Here is a 16,503-nt window from a genome sequence, read left to right on the forward strand (position 1 = left end):
AGATTGAAAATCACTTAGAGAATTGTTCATTGTAAGATAATTATTAACCTGCTGATGCACTACCCTCTCTAAACCCTTCGAAAGGGGTGAGAGAATATGTATGGGCCTGAAGTCAGACGGTGAAACGGGATTTGGTATTTTATTGAGGGGTAAGACGGCTGAGTATTTCCAATAGGTTGGAAAAATGGAAGATAGAAGTGAAAAGTTATACAAATGTGTTATATAAGGAAGAGTGACAGGGAGAGTATCTCTTATGAACTTTATAGGAAGAGAGTCCTCACCAACTGCATTGCTTCTGATCCTGTTTAGGCAGTGGAAAACTTGAAGTTCCGAAACTTCAGAAAATTCGAACTCATTTTCTAGAGCGTTTACTCGGAGAGTGTCTGCATATGCCCGGGCACCCTCATCACTGACTGGGACATTGCAGAAAAAAGAGTTGAGCTCTTCAAGGCTATGAGTAATGTTAGGCAGTTTCTTCTCTTTACCCAACCCCATACTTTTCACGGTTCTCCAGACACTTGCAGAGGAACGATTGTCTGTCAGTAGGGCTCGAAAGTAATGGGATTTTGAATTTCGTATCCTCAGCTTACAACGATTCCTAAGCCTTTTGTACTCTGCAAACATCATTGGACACCCACATCTCTTAGCCAGGCGGAATTTTTTGTCACGCTCGTTCATAAGCTGACGTATGTCCGGTGTTATCCAGGGAGCTGGTCTCCTAGTTACCTTTTTGCACCTCAACGGCACATGTTTATTGAACAGCTCGCACATAATTTGTTGGAATACTTCCAGCTTCTCATCGATAGTAGCAGCCATTACAACATGATGCCAAGGAACAGTGAAAAGGTCAGCAAACAACTCCGAGTAGTTAATATTCTTATAATCACGGTATCTTATGATTCTTGCTTGTGACTTGGGGGCTTTCACAGCATAAATGCAATAAACCAGATCATGAGCTGAGAGACCCGGCACTGGCACCTGTCCATGACTCTTCACAGCATCAGCATCACAAACAGAAACAAGATCCAACAAAGTGTGGGAAGTGGCTGTGTGGTGTGTAGCCTGTAGCGGAAGTATTGTCATATTGCAAGTAAAAAATATTGTCTTTAGTTGTGTCAAGTCAAAAGTGTCACGTCCAAGCAAGTCTGTGTTAAAGTCACCCATAACAATGACATGACTGTAAGCCGGCATACACTGCAGGAGAGCGTCCTCGAATTCACACATATATCCTATGTGTGGAGGGCGGTAACAAACTCCAATCAACACTTTGGAATTCGCCGCAACTATTTCAATAAACATAAACTCCTGCCTGTTAGGTCTGGAATTGTCGGACTGGAATAAAATTTTGGCTTTCAAATCTTCCTTTGCAAAAACAGCAACTCCCCCACCATTCTTATGAAGCCTATCATTCCTGAATATGCTAAAGTTATCAATGTGAATAGCGTTCGACGATATCGAAGGCTTCAGCCATGTTTCAGAGACCAACATCACATCACAGATCTGTGTGCCAAACAAATCACGGAATTCATCAATGTGACACTGCAGTGACTGCGCATTCACATGACATATTTTTAAAAAATTCTTGTGAGGCGAAAAAGCTTGTTCAATCAAGCCCTTCGTGCTTGGCGCGGCTGCACTATCATCTGATAGAGAGATAGAGTGAGAGATAGATAGATAGATAGATAGATAGATAGATAGATAGATTTTATTTTACAATTGTTACTAGGCTTGTCGCCTATGGTAACATGGTTACAAAATTACAGTTTTACAAATTCTTACAAAAAAAAAATTACAAATTCTTAAATGATAACACAGCTACATAACATGAATCATTCTATTACATTCTCATAATAATAAGAGAGATGATAATACATAGATAATAATTCTATATAACTCTAAAAAAAATAACAAAGAATGTAAGATGCATAATGATACATACAATAAACGAAAATAAAATGCCATTGGATATTATGATTTACAGGTATTAGTAGGTGTCAATCAAACGCTCCAATACTCCAGCAAAACAAGCAAAATAATATTGTTACTGTACAACGATTATTGCAAATTTCCAATAAAATCTACAAAAAGATTGTGGCTAAAAACATATCTATGTATTCCCATTCAACAGAGCAACAAGCCTGGACCTGAACGTACCCAAGGTTGCCGCAAAAATAACATCATTGGGCAGATCGCTCCAAAGTCTCGAGGCCGTGACCGTAAATGAGTTATTATACATAACTGTGCGGTGACGAGGTATTTGAAGGAAGTATTCATGCTGTCTCGTGTTCCTGCTGTGAATATGAGCCAGGAGTGTGAATCTTTCCTTCAAATACTGAGGACCTCTCCCCTTGACAACCAGCTGATAAACAAGACTCAACATGAAGTATTGTCTCCTCTCCTTCAACTTCATCCAATTTAACCTCCTGTAATATGGAGTGATGTGGTCATCTCTTCTCGCATCAAAAATAAACCGAATTGCGTAGTTGAGCGATCGTTGTAATTTCAAATTCAGCTCCTCAGTAATGTCGTTATAAACGATGCTGCAGTAATCAATGATGGGAATTACCAAGCTCTGTACTAGTGAAACACGAAGGTGGGTTGGAAGAAATTTTTCAACCGTTTCAATTGATGCATAGTGGCAAACACTCGCTTTGTCAGTTCACCAATCTGATTCGACCAATTCATGTTTTTATCAAGCTGTATGCCCAAGACTTTCACACAACTTTCAAAGTGCAGAGCATGATTGGCCAGCATTACTCGAGGAAGTGTATTAAAATCTATTTGGTTATACAACCGACCATAAGCGATAATGATGCTTTTGCATTTATTTGCATTGAGTCTCAAGCAATGTGCATTAGCCCAAACAATCAAATTCTGAATGTTAACATTCATCGCGGCAATAGAGTCAGCAGCACTGTCGGAAGGAAAGTGATTGTAACACACAAGGTCATCAGCATAAATATGGTATGATATGTCATGAAAAATTCGAGGGAGATTATTCATATAAATAGAGAAGAGGAGGGGACCAAGTATTGTTCCCTGAGGAACGCCTGCTACAACAGGTAACCACTCTGAAGTCTTGCCATCAGCTCCTCTCACACGTTGATACCTATTGCTTAGGTAGGATTCAAACCAGCAGAGACATGAACAAGAAAAATTACATTGATTTGCAAGTTTATGTAGCAGAATTGAATGGCAAACGTTATCAAAAGCTTTAGTGAAATCAAATGTGACAAGGAGAGAGAACTTACGGTTGTCCATGGCATTACGAATGTCATCTGTTATTTTCAAAAGAGCTGTAGATGTACTATGCGATGGGCGATAGCCAGACTGATTTTGATCAAAGAAATTGAATGAATTCAGGTATGATGTCGTCTGCTCATGTACCACCCTCTCAAGCGCCTTAGAAATAGTGCAAACTATGCTGATAGGACGGAAGTTTTCAGGGGAGCAAGGACTACTTACTTTAGGGACGGGACATATTAAAGAATGCTTCCAAAGTGAAGGAAAAACTCCCATTTGTAGGGAAAAGTTGAAAATGTGTGTAATTGCCGGAAGGATAATGGGTAATATGATTTTATAGAACGTTATTGGAATGCCATCAACACCTTTATTATTTTTCCTAATTGAAAGGATAATTGAGGAGATTTTCTCAGGAAGGATGTAAGCAAAGAAGAATTTTTCACATGGAAGTGTGTGATTGGTTTGATTTATCATGGCATAGTTCAATAAATGGTGGGAAAATGAAGAGGGTGGCGACGGAGTGGAGAAGAACCTATTTAGTTGGTCCAAGGACACATTTACAGCTGCAGTTCTTGACTTGGGAGGGACAATCTCAACCTTCCAAATGTTCTTCCAGAGATCTGAAGTAGATTGCTTACCATCAAATAGCCGATTATAATATTGGATTTTAGCTCTCCTACAAACTGACCTCAACTGGTTTCTCAAAGTCTTATACCTTACAAAGTCTACACTGCAGCCGGTCCTCGAATGGTCGCGCCTAGCTTTGTCTCTCTCACGCCTCAGTAGAGATATCTCCCTATTAAACCAAGGGCATGGTCTACGCTGGACCTTGAAGTCACGTTCCGGTGCATGTTGATCGAAAATTGACAAAACCATGGAGTTGAAAGCATTCACCTTATCATCGATATCATCCAAATGCACAATATCGTGCCAAGGCTTTTCCACAGCATCAGCAAAGCAACGGTCCAGATCAATATCCCTCAGATTCCTGCCTTTACTATTTGAAGTATATCTGATGTTATGTTCAAGACTATAGATGATATAGATCAAATCATGAGCTGACATACTGAATGACATTTGACCATTCGATAGGACAAAATCTGGATCACTGACTATCGCAAGATCAAGCAACGTGTGGCAAGTCTCAGTATGGAAAGTGGGTGAACTATCGAGAATTGTCATATTCATCGACTCGAATAGGGACCTCACCTGCCTACTTTCAAATGTATCCTTCATCTGGTCTGCATTGAAATCCCCCAGAGTGATTACATGCTGATACCTATGCATAACATTAACCAGGTCGCTTTCAAGGATGAACAATAACCTGCTTTGTGAGGTCGATATACAACCACAACCAACAAGTTCTCTGAGCCAACCGTCACTTCAACCATCAGAAATTCAGGTGAACATGAGTATAATTGGGGTGACGATGCAACTACTTTGGCCGGAAACTGCGACCGAATGTACACAGCAACACCTCCGCCACCCTTACCGGTTCGGTCGTTCCTGAATAGGGTATACCCAGGGACCTCAAAATAGCTAGACAGAAGACTTGGCTTCAAAAACGTTTCACTTATGGCAATAACATCAATATTAACACGTGAGAGCATCAATTTGAACTCATCAAAGTGCGCCGGTAGAGATTGGGCGTTGATATGACACATCTTTAGTGCGTTTGAATGATCACAAAAAACTGACTTCAGCTCGTTTATGAAATCAGTCATATTAATAATTAAGAAATGAGAAAATTTATATATCAGTACAAAAAACCGTATGCAATGACACTATGAATAGTTTTCCAATTGAGCAATTTGAGAAAATAATAGTTTATTTGATAATTGAGTTATTTTAGAGATATAGATGTTACGTGACTATGAAGAGTCACTGATAATTGATTAAAGTATTTTAAATGAAAAAATAAATAAAATAAAATAAAATAAAAATGAAATTAAGACAAGAAAGTTTATATTTATATGTATGTATTCTACTACATATTCAGACTTATTCAGAGAGAGAGAGAGAAGGAATGATCGAGCGTTAGAAAGGAAACAGGAATAAGCAGAGAGAGAGAGAGAGAAAGAACTATGAGAGAAATTGAGAGAGTAAATGAGTTGGAGTCAGTGGGGGAATGAACAAGGAGATAGGAATAGATAGATAGATAGATATATTTATTGATAATTGTTACAAGGGTGTTGCCTATGGTAACATTTACAAAAATTGACAATAAAATTGAATCAAACTTAAGAGATGAATAATAATTATTTAACAGTTCTGCATCAGTATTAATCAATTACAGATATCAAAGAAGATAATAATAGTATATATTAAGCCATCAACATTATAATAGGTCACATTTCCAAACTAGAGGAGATAAAAGTTGTTATTTGCATCCATGTGGAATGAAACTTATCATGAAAGTATACCATGAAAAATTAAACTTCATAATACAATACAATAGAGGGTAGATGGAATAGGTAAGGAATAAACTATGAAGGTGGTCCTATTACAAAACAGAAAGAGAGAGTGAGAGAGCAAATATCCAGAAGTGAACAGAGGGAGAGAGATAGAGAGCGAGATTAGATTAGATTGGATTTCTTTATATATGTATGTTACAATATTTACTGGCTTATACACTAATTTACATTAAATGACGGTAATGCTAATTATTCAACGAATTTTACAAATATAGATAATAATTAATCAATGAGAATAAAGATTAAATGCAATTAGAATAACGAATTAGAATTAGAAAAACGAGAGAGAATGAGTGGGAGAGATCGAGCGTTAGAGAGGAGAAAGGAGTAAGCAGAAAGAGGGAGAGAGAACTATGAGAGAAATTGAGAGAGTAAGTGAGTTGGAGTCAGTGGTGGAGTGAGCAAGGAGATAGAAAGAGAGAGAGAGAGCAAATATCCAGAAGTGAACAGAGGGAGGAAGATATTGATTGATTGATTGATTGATAGAGAGCGAGAGAGCAATGAGACAGAGAGAGTGAGAGAGCAAATATCCAGAAGTGTACATAGGGAGATAGATATTTGATATTTATTTATTCGTCTTACATTGTCAGGTCTGACAAGACCTATGGCAACCACTTATGAAATTAAACAAAACAAAAATAACACTTCTAACTTTAAATACAATACATAGTGAAAAATCTGGTGTGGCGCACTCACATAACTTCCCTTGCCGTTATGAAAATTGATCACCTTACGCTAGTCTTCCAGCGCATCTCAAGTCTACTACTATTCAAATTTCAATGATCTGAGCCAGCTGGTGACAGGACAATAACGCTGGAAACACACGAGGTCTGCTATCTCTTCTTAGTGAATTATGTTAATAGAATCAACAGTTGCCAAGAGTTTGCAATTGAAATAATCACATTTTCTCGAATTTTGAGCTTATTTTCAATTTTAGATGAAAATGTAACTGAACATTAATTGTAGAGATTTTTATGCTCAATCTTTTCCACATGAAAGTTTTTGTTTAAATTGTATCTGAAGCCTGATAGTTGGGAATCTAAAATCAAACTTTGCATAGATGGGGCGGAGCTCCTGAAATTTTTACAGATATGGGACTTGTGGCAGTTGATAGAGCTTATCAATGACTATTCTAGGTATAAATTTGATCAAAATCGTTGAAGCCGTTTTCGAGAAAATCGCGTTTTGACAACATTTTTGCCATTTTAGCCGCCATCTTTAATTGAATTTAATCAAAATTGTTCGTGTCGGATCCTTATATTGTAATGACCTTAAGTTCCAAATTTCAAGTCATTCCGTTAATTGGGAGATGAGATATCGTGTACACAGACGCACATACACTCATACACACACACACACACACACACACACACACACACACACACACACACACACACACACACACACACACACACACACACACACACACACACAAAAACACACACACACACACACACATACAGACCAATACCCAAAAACCAGTTTTTTGGACTCAGGGGACTCAATTTATTGGATGGGTAGAATTCAGAGTGAAGTGAAAATTTGAAAGGTACAAGTGGGAGGATATTAAGGCTTGGTGAGGGGTGAGGATGTAGAATAATATGGAGGATTATGGATATAAAGGAACCCGGATTTTCGGTGGGCTTCTACCACTCTAGCACATTGGGGTTGTTGGGACACTAAGCCTGCTAGAGAGATAGAGATAGAGATATTGATAGATAGATAGGGAGAGAGATAGTGATTGATTGATTGATTGAGTACTTTATTTATGTAGATTACAATATAAACTGGCTTATACACTTATATACAATAGCTTACAATACAGCAAAATTATAGATGAATTTACATAATATAGACTAAGAAAATAATTATTGAAAGTATATGATATGAAAAAGTAATTTGTAATATAATATCTATGGATAATTATATTGTTATGCATCGTACATAAATTGGCGGAGCTTTGGACATATCAATGTCCATTCTTCGGAAAGAATATTAAAAATATCCTCCCCACTAACTCTCTACCAAAACGTTAATTTAATTAATTAAGCTAAGGATTTATTTATTAATGGAAATTTTGTAAAAGTTTTAATTAATATAAATATTTAAGAGAAAAAAAAAACAGAAAATTGATAGAGTATACAGAAAAATAGAGAGCGAGAGAGCAATGAGAGAGCAATTATCCAGAAGTGAACAGAGAGAGAAAGAGATTGATTGAGTACTTTATTTAAAAATCTCTGTCTTACCGAGGATGGTTATAGGCCTATTTTATATTCTTCAATATCTCAGTTGGTCAAATTTCCAGTTAGTGAAGTTTTGAATTAATCAGAGTCTTTCGCAGCACATGTTACCTGCTAATCTTTATAATAAGAGAGAGTAGGGTTGTGTTTGTTCGCATAAAAACATGTAAACTTGTGGATTGCATACCGAAAAAACGGGAATGATTTAGATCTCCAAATTCAGCACATAGATTCTAAAAATATCAATCCCGTGCACCTCGAAGTCCAAACTTCAATTTTCCTTCTAAATTTTTCAGAATTCATGTTCAAATCTCATTCATGGGACATAAATACATACCATTCATGTTAATATAGAACTACTAGCCGCCAGGCTCGCTTCGCTCGCCATATCCGTCTAGCCAGGGGGCTCCGCCCCCTGGACCCCCGACTGGATCGTCCAAGAATGAGATCAGCAGGCTCGCTTCGCTCGCCTGCATTTTTCATTTGAGCATTTTTATCATATGATAGAACAATCCAGTCGGGGGTCCAGACTAAACGTCTGGCAAAACGGATATGGCGAGCGAAGCGAGCCTGACGGCTAGTAATATAATATTCCAGGATTGAAGTAGCAGTGCCCAATCAATTTTTCCGCGATAAATGCATTTAAATCTTCAACTTGGTGCCAACCTAACAAAGTCAACTCAACTTAATGCCAACCTGACAAAATTATTAATTTAGTTGCCAGCTAACAACTGTTTCGAAGAGGTACTCTATCTAGATTATAGTTCTATAGTAACATATGATATGGAAATTTCAATTATAATTAAGAGATTGGGAGAAGAAGAATATACATGCTAAAAGACGAACTTTAAACCCTTAAAAACAACCCTTAGAGTTAAAATATTGCCAAAAGATTTCTTAGTGCGCCTCTAAAGGGCCAACTGAACATACCTACCAAATTTGAACGTTTTTGGTCCGGTAGATTTTTAGTTATGCGAGTGAGTGAGTGAGTCAGTCAGTCAGTCAGTCAGTGAGTGAGTGCCATTTCGCTTTTATATATATATATAGAATATAGATAATCTGGAGAGACTACCACTTCGAAACAGACGGTTAAGATTGGCAACTAAATTAATAACCAGTCCAATATTTTCAGGCTGGCATCAAGTTGAGAAAAGTTTCTAAACCCGATTTGAGCTCTGTCACTTCATTAGGTTAGCATCAATTTGAAGAACTTATCTATTCTATGATAAAGGAAAGAACTGGTTTATACACGTACGGGATGGGAAAATTATGTTTGACAGATGTCATGTCTAAGCTACTGGACTGATTAACTTGAAATTTTGCAAATATATTCTTAAATAACCGAGGATGGTTCTAAGCCTATTTCAAACTCTTCAAGATTCCACTCGGTCAAGTTTTCAGTTTGTCAAGTTTTAGAATAGACCCTTGCGGAGCACGGGTTACCTGCTAGTAATATAATATAAAGATAGTTTTATAATCTATAATATAATGCCTGAAATCTTTTATTACTATCGTATTTCATAAAACTTTAAAGTGAATGTGAGTGTTTTTACACTTTAAAGTTTCATGAAATACGATAGTAATACAATAATAGTGAAAACAAGATGGATAATCAACATGAAATAATCTTTTATTGTTCACAGACCAGTTCGGAGAACATTTCTTTTGATACGGTTGGCAGCGCTAATGTAGAATCTGCAACTGGAAATTTACTCGATTCAAAGTGAGTACCTAATATTAATTTATTCAAAAATGGACTAAAACTTCACTGATGTGGCTCGAAAGTAAATCATGACATAATCTATTCAATCAATCAATAATATTTTATTCAAATCAACAAAATATACATAGAAGAAATTAAAAAACGAAAAATCACAATCAAAAATAAATTTCTATTAAAATACAAAAACAGGCCTCATGGTGGGGTGTGCTGTAAAGAAAGAAAGGAGGAAAAATACCTAGCCAACTATGGTTTCCCATGAAATAGGCAGGTAGAGGGTATAAGAGTAAGGGAAGAAGGGTGAAGAGGGGAAGAAAAGGGAAGTATTGGAGAAGAAAGTAGGAAAAAAGAGAAAAAAATGTGCAAAAATTGTAAACGAGTCCATTTTATACAAATGTATCTAAAAGAATTATTGGCCTCGCAATACAGTAGTTTGAGCAGAAATCTCGAGATTCATCTATCTATCTGTTCATCTATATAAAAGCGAAATGGCACTCACTGATTGACTGACTGACTGACTCACTCAGTCGCAGAACTAAAAAACTAAAAATCTACCGGACCAAAAACGTTCAAATTTGGTAGGTATGTTCAGTTGGCCCTTTAGAGGCGCACTAAGAAATCTTTTGGCAATATTTTAACTCCAAGGGTGGTTTTTAAGGGTTTAAAGTTCGTCTTTTAGCATGTATAATCTTCTTATTCTCTTAATTATAATTGAAAAAAGGCCATACCATATGTTAATATAGAACTATAATATAGAGAGAGTAACCTCTTCGAAACAGTTGTTAACTGGTAACTAAATTAATAAATTTGTCAGGTTGGCATTAAGTTGAGTTGACTTTGTTAGGTTAGCACCAAGTTGAAGATTGAAATGCATTTATCGCGGAAAAATTGATCGGGCACTGCTACTTCAATCAGAGCTATTCCTGGGAATATTATATTACTAGCCGTCAGGCTCGCTTCGCTCGCCATATCCGTTTAGCCAGACGTTTAGTCTGGACCCCCGACTGGATCGTCCTAACATATGATAAAAATGCTCAAATGAAAAATGCAGGCGAGCGAAGCGAGCCTGCTGACTCATTCTTGGACGATCCAGTCGGGGGTCCAGGGGGCGGAGCCCCCCTGGCTAGACGGATATGGCGACCCCCTGGCAAGACGGATATGGCGAGCGAAGCGAGCCTGACGGCTAGTACGTCGATATGAAAGTAAAAGTTACTGTATGTCAAGGTTTTTATTGCTAGTTTAGTTTTTCTACTAATCTTAGAGTCTATGAGGAAGTGATGATAGCATCATTTTATCTAATGTTGGTAATCAATTTCATCTGAATTTTCAGTGAGGACGATTTCTATGAATCGTATGGAATAAAGGTGTTGCCAAGTTTTCTGGAATTCACAGCTGTTTTCGACGGTGAGAAGTTCAGTAAAGAAGTGGTCATCAGAAATATTAGTAAAAAGAGTGTTGAAATCTACCTGAAGCAACCGATTTCCATTGTAAGTTGACACTTTTCAAGCCATGATAAAAATATGAGTTTCACATTAAATTTAAAGATCGATTAAATGACAAGCTCTGATGTTATTCACAAGGAATGCTAACCGTTTAAAGTGAATCCTGTAATTGTATCAACACTAGTGGCTGTTGGGGTTGGTGTATCAAAGATTCTAACAACAAAAGCTAATCTCCTTCAAGACATACTGGCAACAGGTCAACCAGTGTTCAAAGCAGAGAAAGGTCGAGAGACAATACTATGTTATTAATTGCATGCCTTATTGAATGCAATCAATAGTTCATTTAAAAGTGCATAAAAATTGCATTCAATGAGGCATGAATTGATAGTCCACATGACAGCTGATTTTTTACCAAGTTACATTAAGGTTGTGCATTCAATATTTTTTTTCAATTTTTTTTTCTTTTTCTATTGGACAGGTTCTTAGGACATAATCTATGCAATTGAAATATCTTGTCCTTCAAGACATACTGGCAACAGGTCAGCCCGAGTTCAAAGCAGAGAAAGGTCGAGTGAAAATACTATGTTATTTTAGTTATTAATTGCATGCGCTATTGCATGCAATCAATAGTTCATTTAATAGTACATAAAAATTGCATTCAATGAGGCATGCAATTAATAATCCACACAGCAGCTGATTTTTTACCAAGTTAGATTGTGATATTAATTGCATGCAATTAATAATCCACTCGACAGCTGATTTATGTTGAATAATTCTATAGTCTGATTAATCCTTTCTTCAGATTAGATGATATATATAGTGATATCGGAGTATGGAGGAAATTCCTTCTCCTTTTATATTATCCTTAAAATGCAAAATTTCAAAAAACCTTGTGTATACATAGACGCGCAGTTAAAAAAGGAATATTCCTGCCAAATCTCATAGAATTCTATTGACGCGTTTGGCTGTAAATGCCAACAAACAGACAGATAGACGAAAGAGATAAATCTGAGTTAAAACATAGACGTCACTACGTTCGGTCGATAATTTTGTTAAAGATGATGGTTTCTTGATTCATTCCGAGCTGAGATGTATTAACACACTTTTTTCTATGTTTTTCACACGACATGCAGTCAATTTGCGTGACCAAATCTGACTGCATGTCGTGTGAAAAACATAGTGTCTCATTTTGTTGCAATGAACCAACGAGATTGAGATTCTCATCGTGATCAAAAGTATAATATTGATGTTTTTTCCATGACGAACCACTATAACAGAAACTACAGCTTAAAAAATTGTATTCAAAGCCTTTCTCTGTGATGACACAACATGCATGATGAGAATGTGTGTACACACATGTTGAACTCACTTGTCCTGTCGTTAGTGGCCACCCTGTACCTACATTAACGAAATAACTTACATTTCCATCAATAGCCAATCGAATGTATTGATGAATTTGCATGAAATTAATTTCTCTGCTGAAAATATTGGTACATATAGAGTCAAAAATATTATCAGAGGCCCAGAAATTGATCAGTTGCGACCTGGAAACTCTGACACCAGACCTGAGCCAGCCAGGTCACTGGCTGCTCTACAGTAGATCACTATCATTGCTTCAGTTTTTTAATACTAGTCTATCGATGTATTGTTCTGTTATATAAACCCTAAACCCCTGATTTAGTTTCGCTAGGAATGCGTCATGCGTGTGAGGTTATTTTGGAGGGATACCTCATGCTTCAATGTATTTTGGTGCATGTATTATCAATAGACTAAGTATTTGAATAGTTTTTTGTTCTCATAATTGTAATGTATTATGTTGATTTGAAATTGAGAATTTGTTTTGAATTATTAACTTATTTTAACTAATTTATTAATTTACTTATTTATTTCCAGGCTTTCCAAATAATTGATAATGGCACCAAAATTTCCCTGGCCCCTGGGTTATCAGTCAAAAGAACAGTGGTTTTCCAATACAGGCCTGATACTCTGTTGTCCAGTTTTTTCACTATCAGAATAAAAGATGCGCTCATTGAAATTCCAATATTCTTGTAAGTAATGTAACTTTATTAGTTTTATATCTTCTCTCACTGTATCTTTTTACTATATTAACTCCATTTTTCCATTCAATAGACGTACGCATCTTGATTAGTGGATGACCTAATGACAGTATTTGATAACATTGGTGTAGCTTTTATCCAATAAAGCAGATAGCGAATTCCTCCGCAACGTATATTTTGACGCAAGGTCAAAATATAATTGATTGACAAAATATTTCATCTCAATTATGAAGGTGTAATTGATTTCATTCAATTATGAAATATTTGAAATGAGGCTGTTATGTGCATGAGCCTGCTGTGCATTTAGTCATTATAGTACAGTATTTGTATATACAATGTGTCATGAATAAATAAAATATAGTATATCTCGCACCTAGAGCAGAAAATTAGATTTTTCCGGCTCGAAATCAGTTTTCAAGTCCGAGGCCGTAGGCCGAGGACTAGAAAAGATTGAAGGCCGGAAAAACATTTTTGTCCGTGGTGCGAACGCTATTTTTCGCCACACACAAAAATAAACAATATATATTATGAGAATAGTTGTTTACTAAGCACTTCCGAAAGCAGAAGTGGAAGGTGATAGCTCTAGCAAATCTGAGGTAATCTGAATATCAGGAAATTGTCCAAGTATTTTTATTTTTTATTCTGATTTGTCTAAATAACCTAAAAGATTATGTTCAATTATGTGGGAGGTAGAGTTTATACTTTTTTATTCTTTCAAATGACAATAAGATGATATTATTATAAATGTTTCAATTATTGAATAATGAACACAAATAATGAAAAGTTTTTTAATCAGCTGTTTTTTGATCACCTTTCTTAGTTCCATGTTAGCGGCTGGAAAGGGTACTCTTTCCGGCCTAGGCCGGAAAGAAACCAGTTCTGACGTCAGACGAGAGTCGTCTGTAAACAATGTCTTTCAGATCTATGTAGGGACTGGAAAACAGCTGCTTTCTGTGCAATGTTGCGAAAATTTTTTGTTAATCAATTATGATTTCTGCATTGTTAAAAGACGATCTAGCAACAGAGCAAAGCGAGAAAAAGATAGCGCTACCGGTATCTGCTTTGTTGAATGCTAGACAAGGATAGCAATACCATTGCTAATCAAACACTGCCATTATAACTTGGACCTTACTATAGTCTAACTAACAACATGTCTTGCAACTTTCCAATTAACTTTCAATTTTTCTCCCACAGTAAACGAGTCCACACAAAGTTCTCGGTCACTCCGGCGAATCTAGACTTCGGAAAAGTGGACGTCGGATCTCCATTGGTCAGCAAAAATGTCAAAATGGAAAATCTAGCAGCCGTCGCTGCCCAATACAAAGTTGTAATTGGTCCCAATGAGAATCACATACAAGTGATACCATCCAAGGGCTTCATTCGACCCAATGAGACGCATATGCTAAGGGTGCAGTTTTATCCAACCGTCCCCGGACAAATTTATCATGTCATAAGGTCAGTCAATTGTAAGATAATACGACGTTGATGTTCATGATTTCAATTAGGAAGAAGTACCACAACATTTATCATAAAACCCTTCTTAAACATCGACTCGCTTTCTACCTTCAACTCAACATCCACTTCTCCGCTATGTTCTGGAGTGAATAGCCTACGTCATGCATTATTATCCACACTCTCTGCTATACTCTCTTCTCTAACACTCTCCACCTTGACCGCTCTACTATATCTTTTTCCTACAGTTACCTTGAAAAGTGACCATTCGTGCACTGATTACAGAACGCAAAGAATCACTTTTCCGCTCTAGTGCGCAAAGTATTACTTTGCATACTCTTGATACTTTGCGTATTATCTTACAGCCATCCCAATCAACTGTTGACATTGTTGGCGTGTATTTTGAATGCAAATTTGTTCTATCTATATTTTTTCTGATTTCGAAATAAATAAAAATGAGAACTCATTAAATCATACATTTTTAATGTTATTAATTATTCATGATTTTAAATAATATTTTTTTCATTCGTAAATATTGATTGGTTGAAAAATTATTTAGAAATTAAGATTTACTCAAAATTATTCAAATTTTCAAATAAATTGGATTAATTTAATTTTTAATTTGAATAAATTATCGATTATTAATTTTCAATTGGATTATCAAGCTTAAAATAAATTAAAGTTGTTATTATTAACAAAATTATACAGACAAACATTTGATGGATTTCAGCCATCATTTTACCCATAATCAACCACTTTTCATATTCAATGGTAACTGGAGGAAAAATTTAATGTGAAGTACGTGAGCAAAGTCCCTCTGCTGCACTCAAGAAACCATTCCGCCATCGCCTAAGACTCGTGCGTAAACGTTTCTTTCGGTGCAGCAAACTGTCACTTTGCACACTAGTTGCACAAAATAACTATTTCGAATAGATTTTTATGAATCATCAAAGTTGTAAAGTATCTTTTGAAACACTCTGTATTTCGTTCCTTTCGGTTTAAAGTTGTGTTGAATAAATTTTTATTCTTTGTGAATCATCAAAGTTGTAAAGTATCTTTTGAAACACTCTGTATTTCGTTCCTTTCGATTTAAAGTCGTGTTGAATGAATTTTTATACTTTTTATACATTGAAATTTTGAAATTTTATTTACAGTGTGATGCCCTCCTCTGCTAAGTCACAAGGGGATTGGAGGTGAGTGTACATCTTTTCTGCAAGTACCAGGTATTGTACCATCTATAAATATAAATTAATATAGAAATCTAAGTACCCTTTCAAAATTTTTCAGTCACAACATGTTTCGGCCATAATCAAGTCTTATATAGTTATTGTACCATCTATAACTTTTCAAGCTCTGAAACAATTCCTTATAAAATCTGTGGAATTTTTCGTTCATTAACTTTTATTTTCAAATTCTTTCCCATAAAAGAATAGTATATTGTAATCTACCGACTGCATGTCGCTATAGGCCTAAAAGTAAAAAAATCATATGAGAAGATTTAGTGAGGTCCACTATATAATTCTATTTTATATCCGCTTTTCAACTATTTTCAACGACACTACAGTCCAATTAGACTAATTAAAATACGGATTATTACTAGCAGTTCGTCATGGATATAGGTATATAGGTAGTGGAATAGATGAGTCTATTTTATAAATTCTTCTAAACCTTGGTCCTGAATTATATATACTCAAAATACTCAAACTTCAGGATTTAAAAACAGTATATTTTGCTTTGGTGCAATCCATATTAGAATATGGGATAACAATCTGGGGTGCGGCTTTCGATAGTCATTTAAATAACTTATTTATCACTCAAAAGTGTATTATTAAAACAATATTGAATAAACCTCGATTGCATCCAACGAATCTGCTA

The 16,503-nt window shown here is 36.0% G+C and overlaps 1 protein-coding gene across 1 annotated transcript in view; it reads left to right on the forward strand.

Moving 5' to 3' along the window:
• Window positions 1-16,503, forward strand: part of LOC120350286 — a 122,170-nt gene that overhangs the window by 93,287 nt on the left and 12,380 nt on the right. Inside the window, exons 3-7 of the mRNA XM_039422907.1 lie at window positions 9,601-9,680; window positions 11,008-11,164; window positions 13,013-13,167; window positions 14,371-14,631; window positions 15,783-15,821. Of these exons, the coding sequence (XP_039278841.1) occupies window positions 9,601-9,680; window positions 11,008-11,164; window positions 13,013-13,167; window positions 14,371-14,631; window positions 15,783-15,821 (692 nt within the window). The remainder of the gene's footprint in view (window positions 1-9,600; window positions 9,681-11,007; window positions 11,165-13,012; window positions 13,168-14,370; window positions 14,632-15,782; window positions 15,822-16,503) is intronic.

The sequence above is a fragment of the Nilaparvata lugens genome, chromosome 3 (assembly GCF_014356525.2).
Source record: "Nilaparvata lugens isolate BPH chromosome 3, ASM1435652v1, whole genome shotgun sequence".
Taxonomy (NCBI): domain Eukaryota; kingdom Metazoa; phylum Arthropoda; class Insecta; order Hemiptera; family Delphacidae; genus Nilaparvata; species Nilaparvata lugens.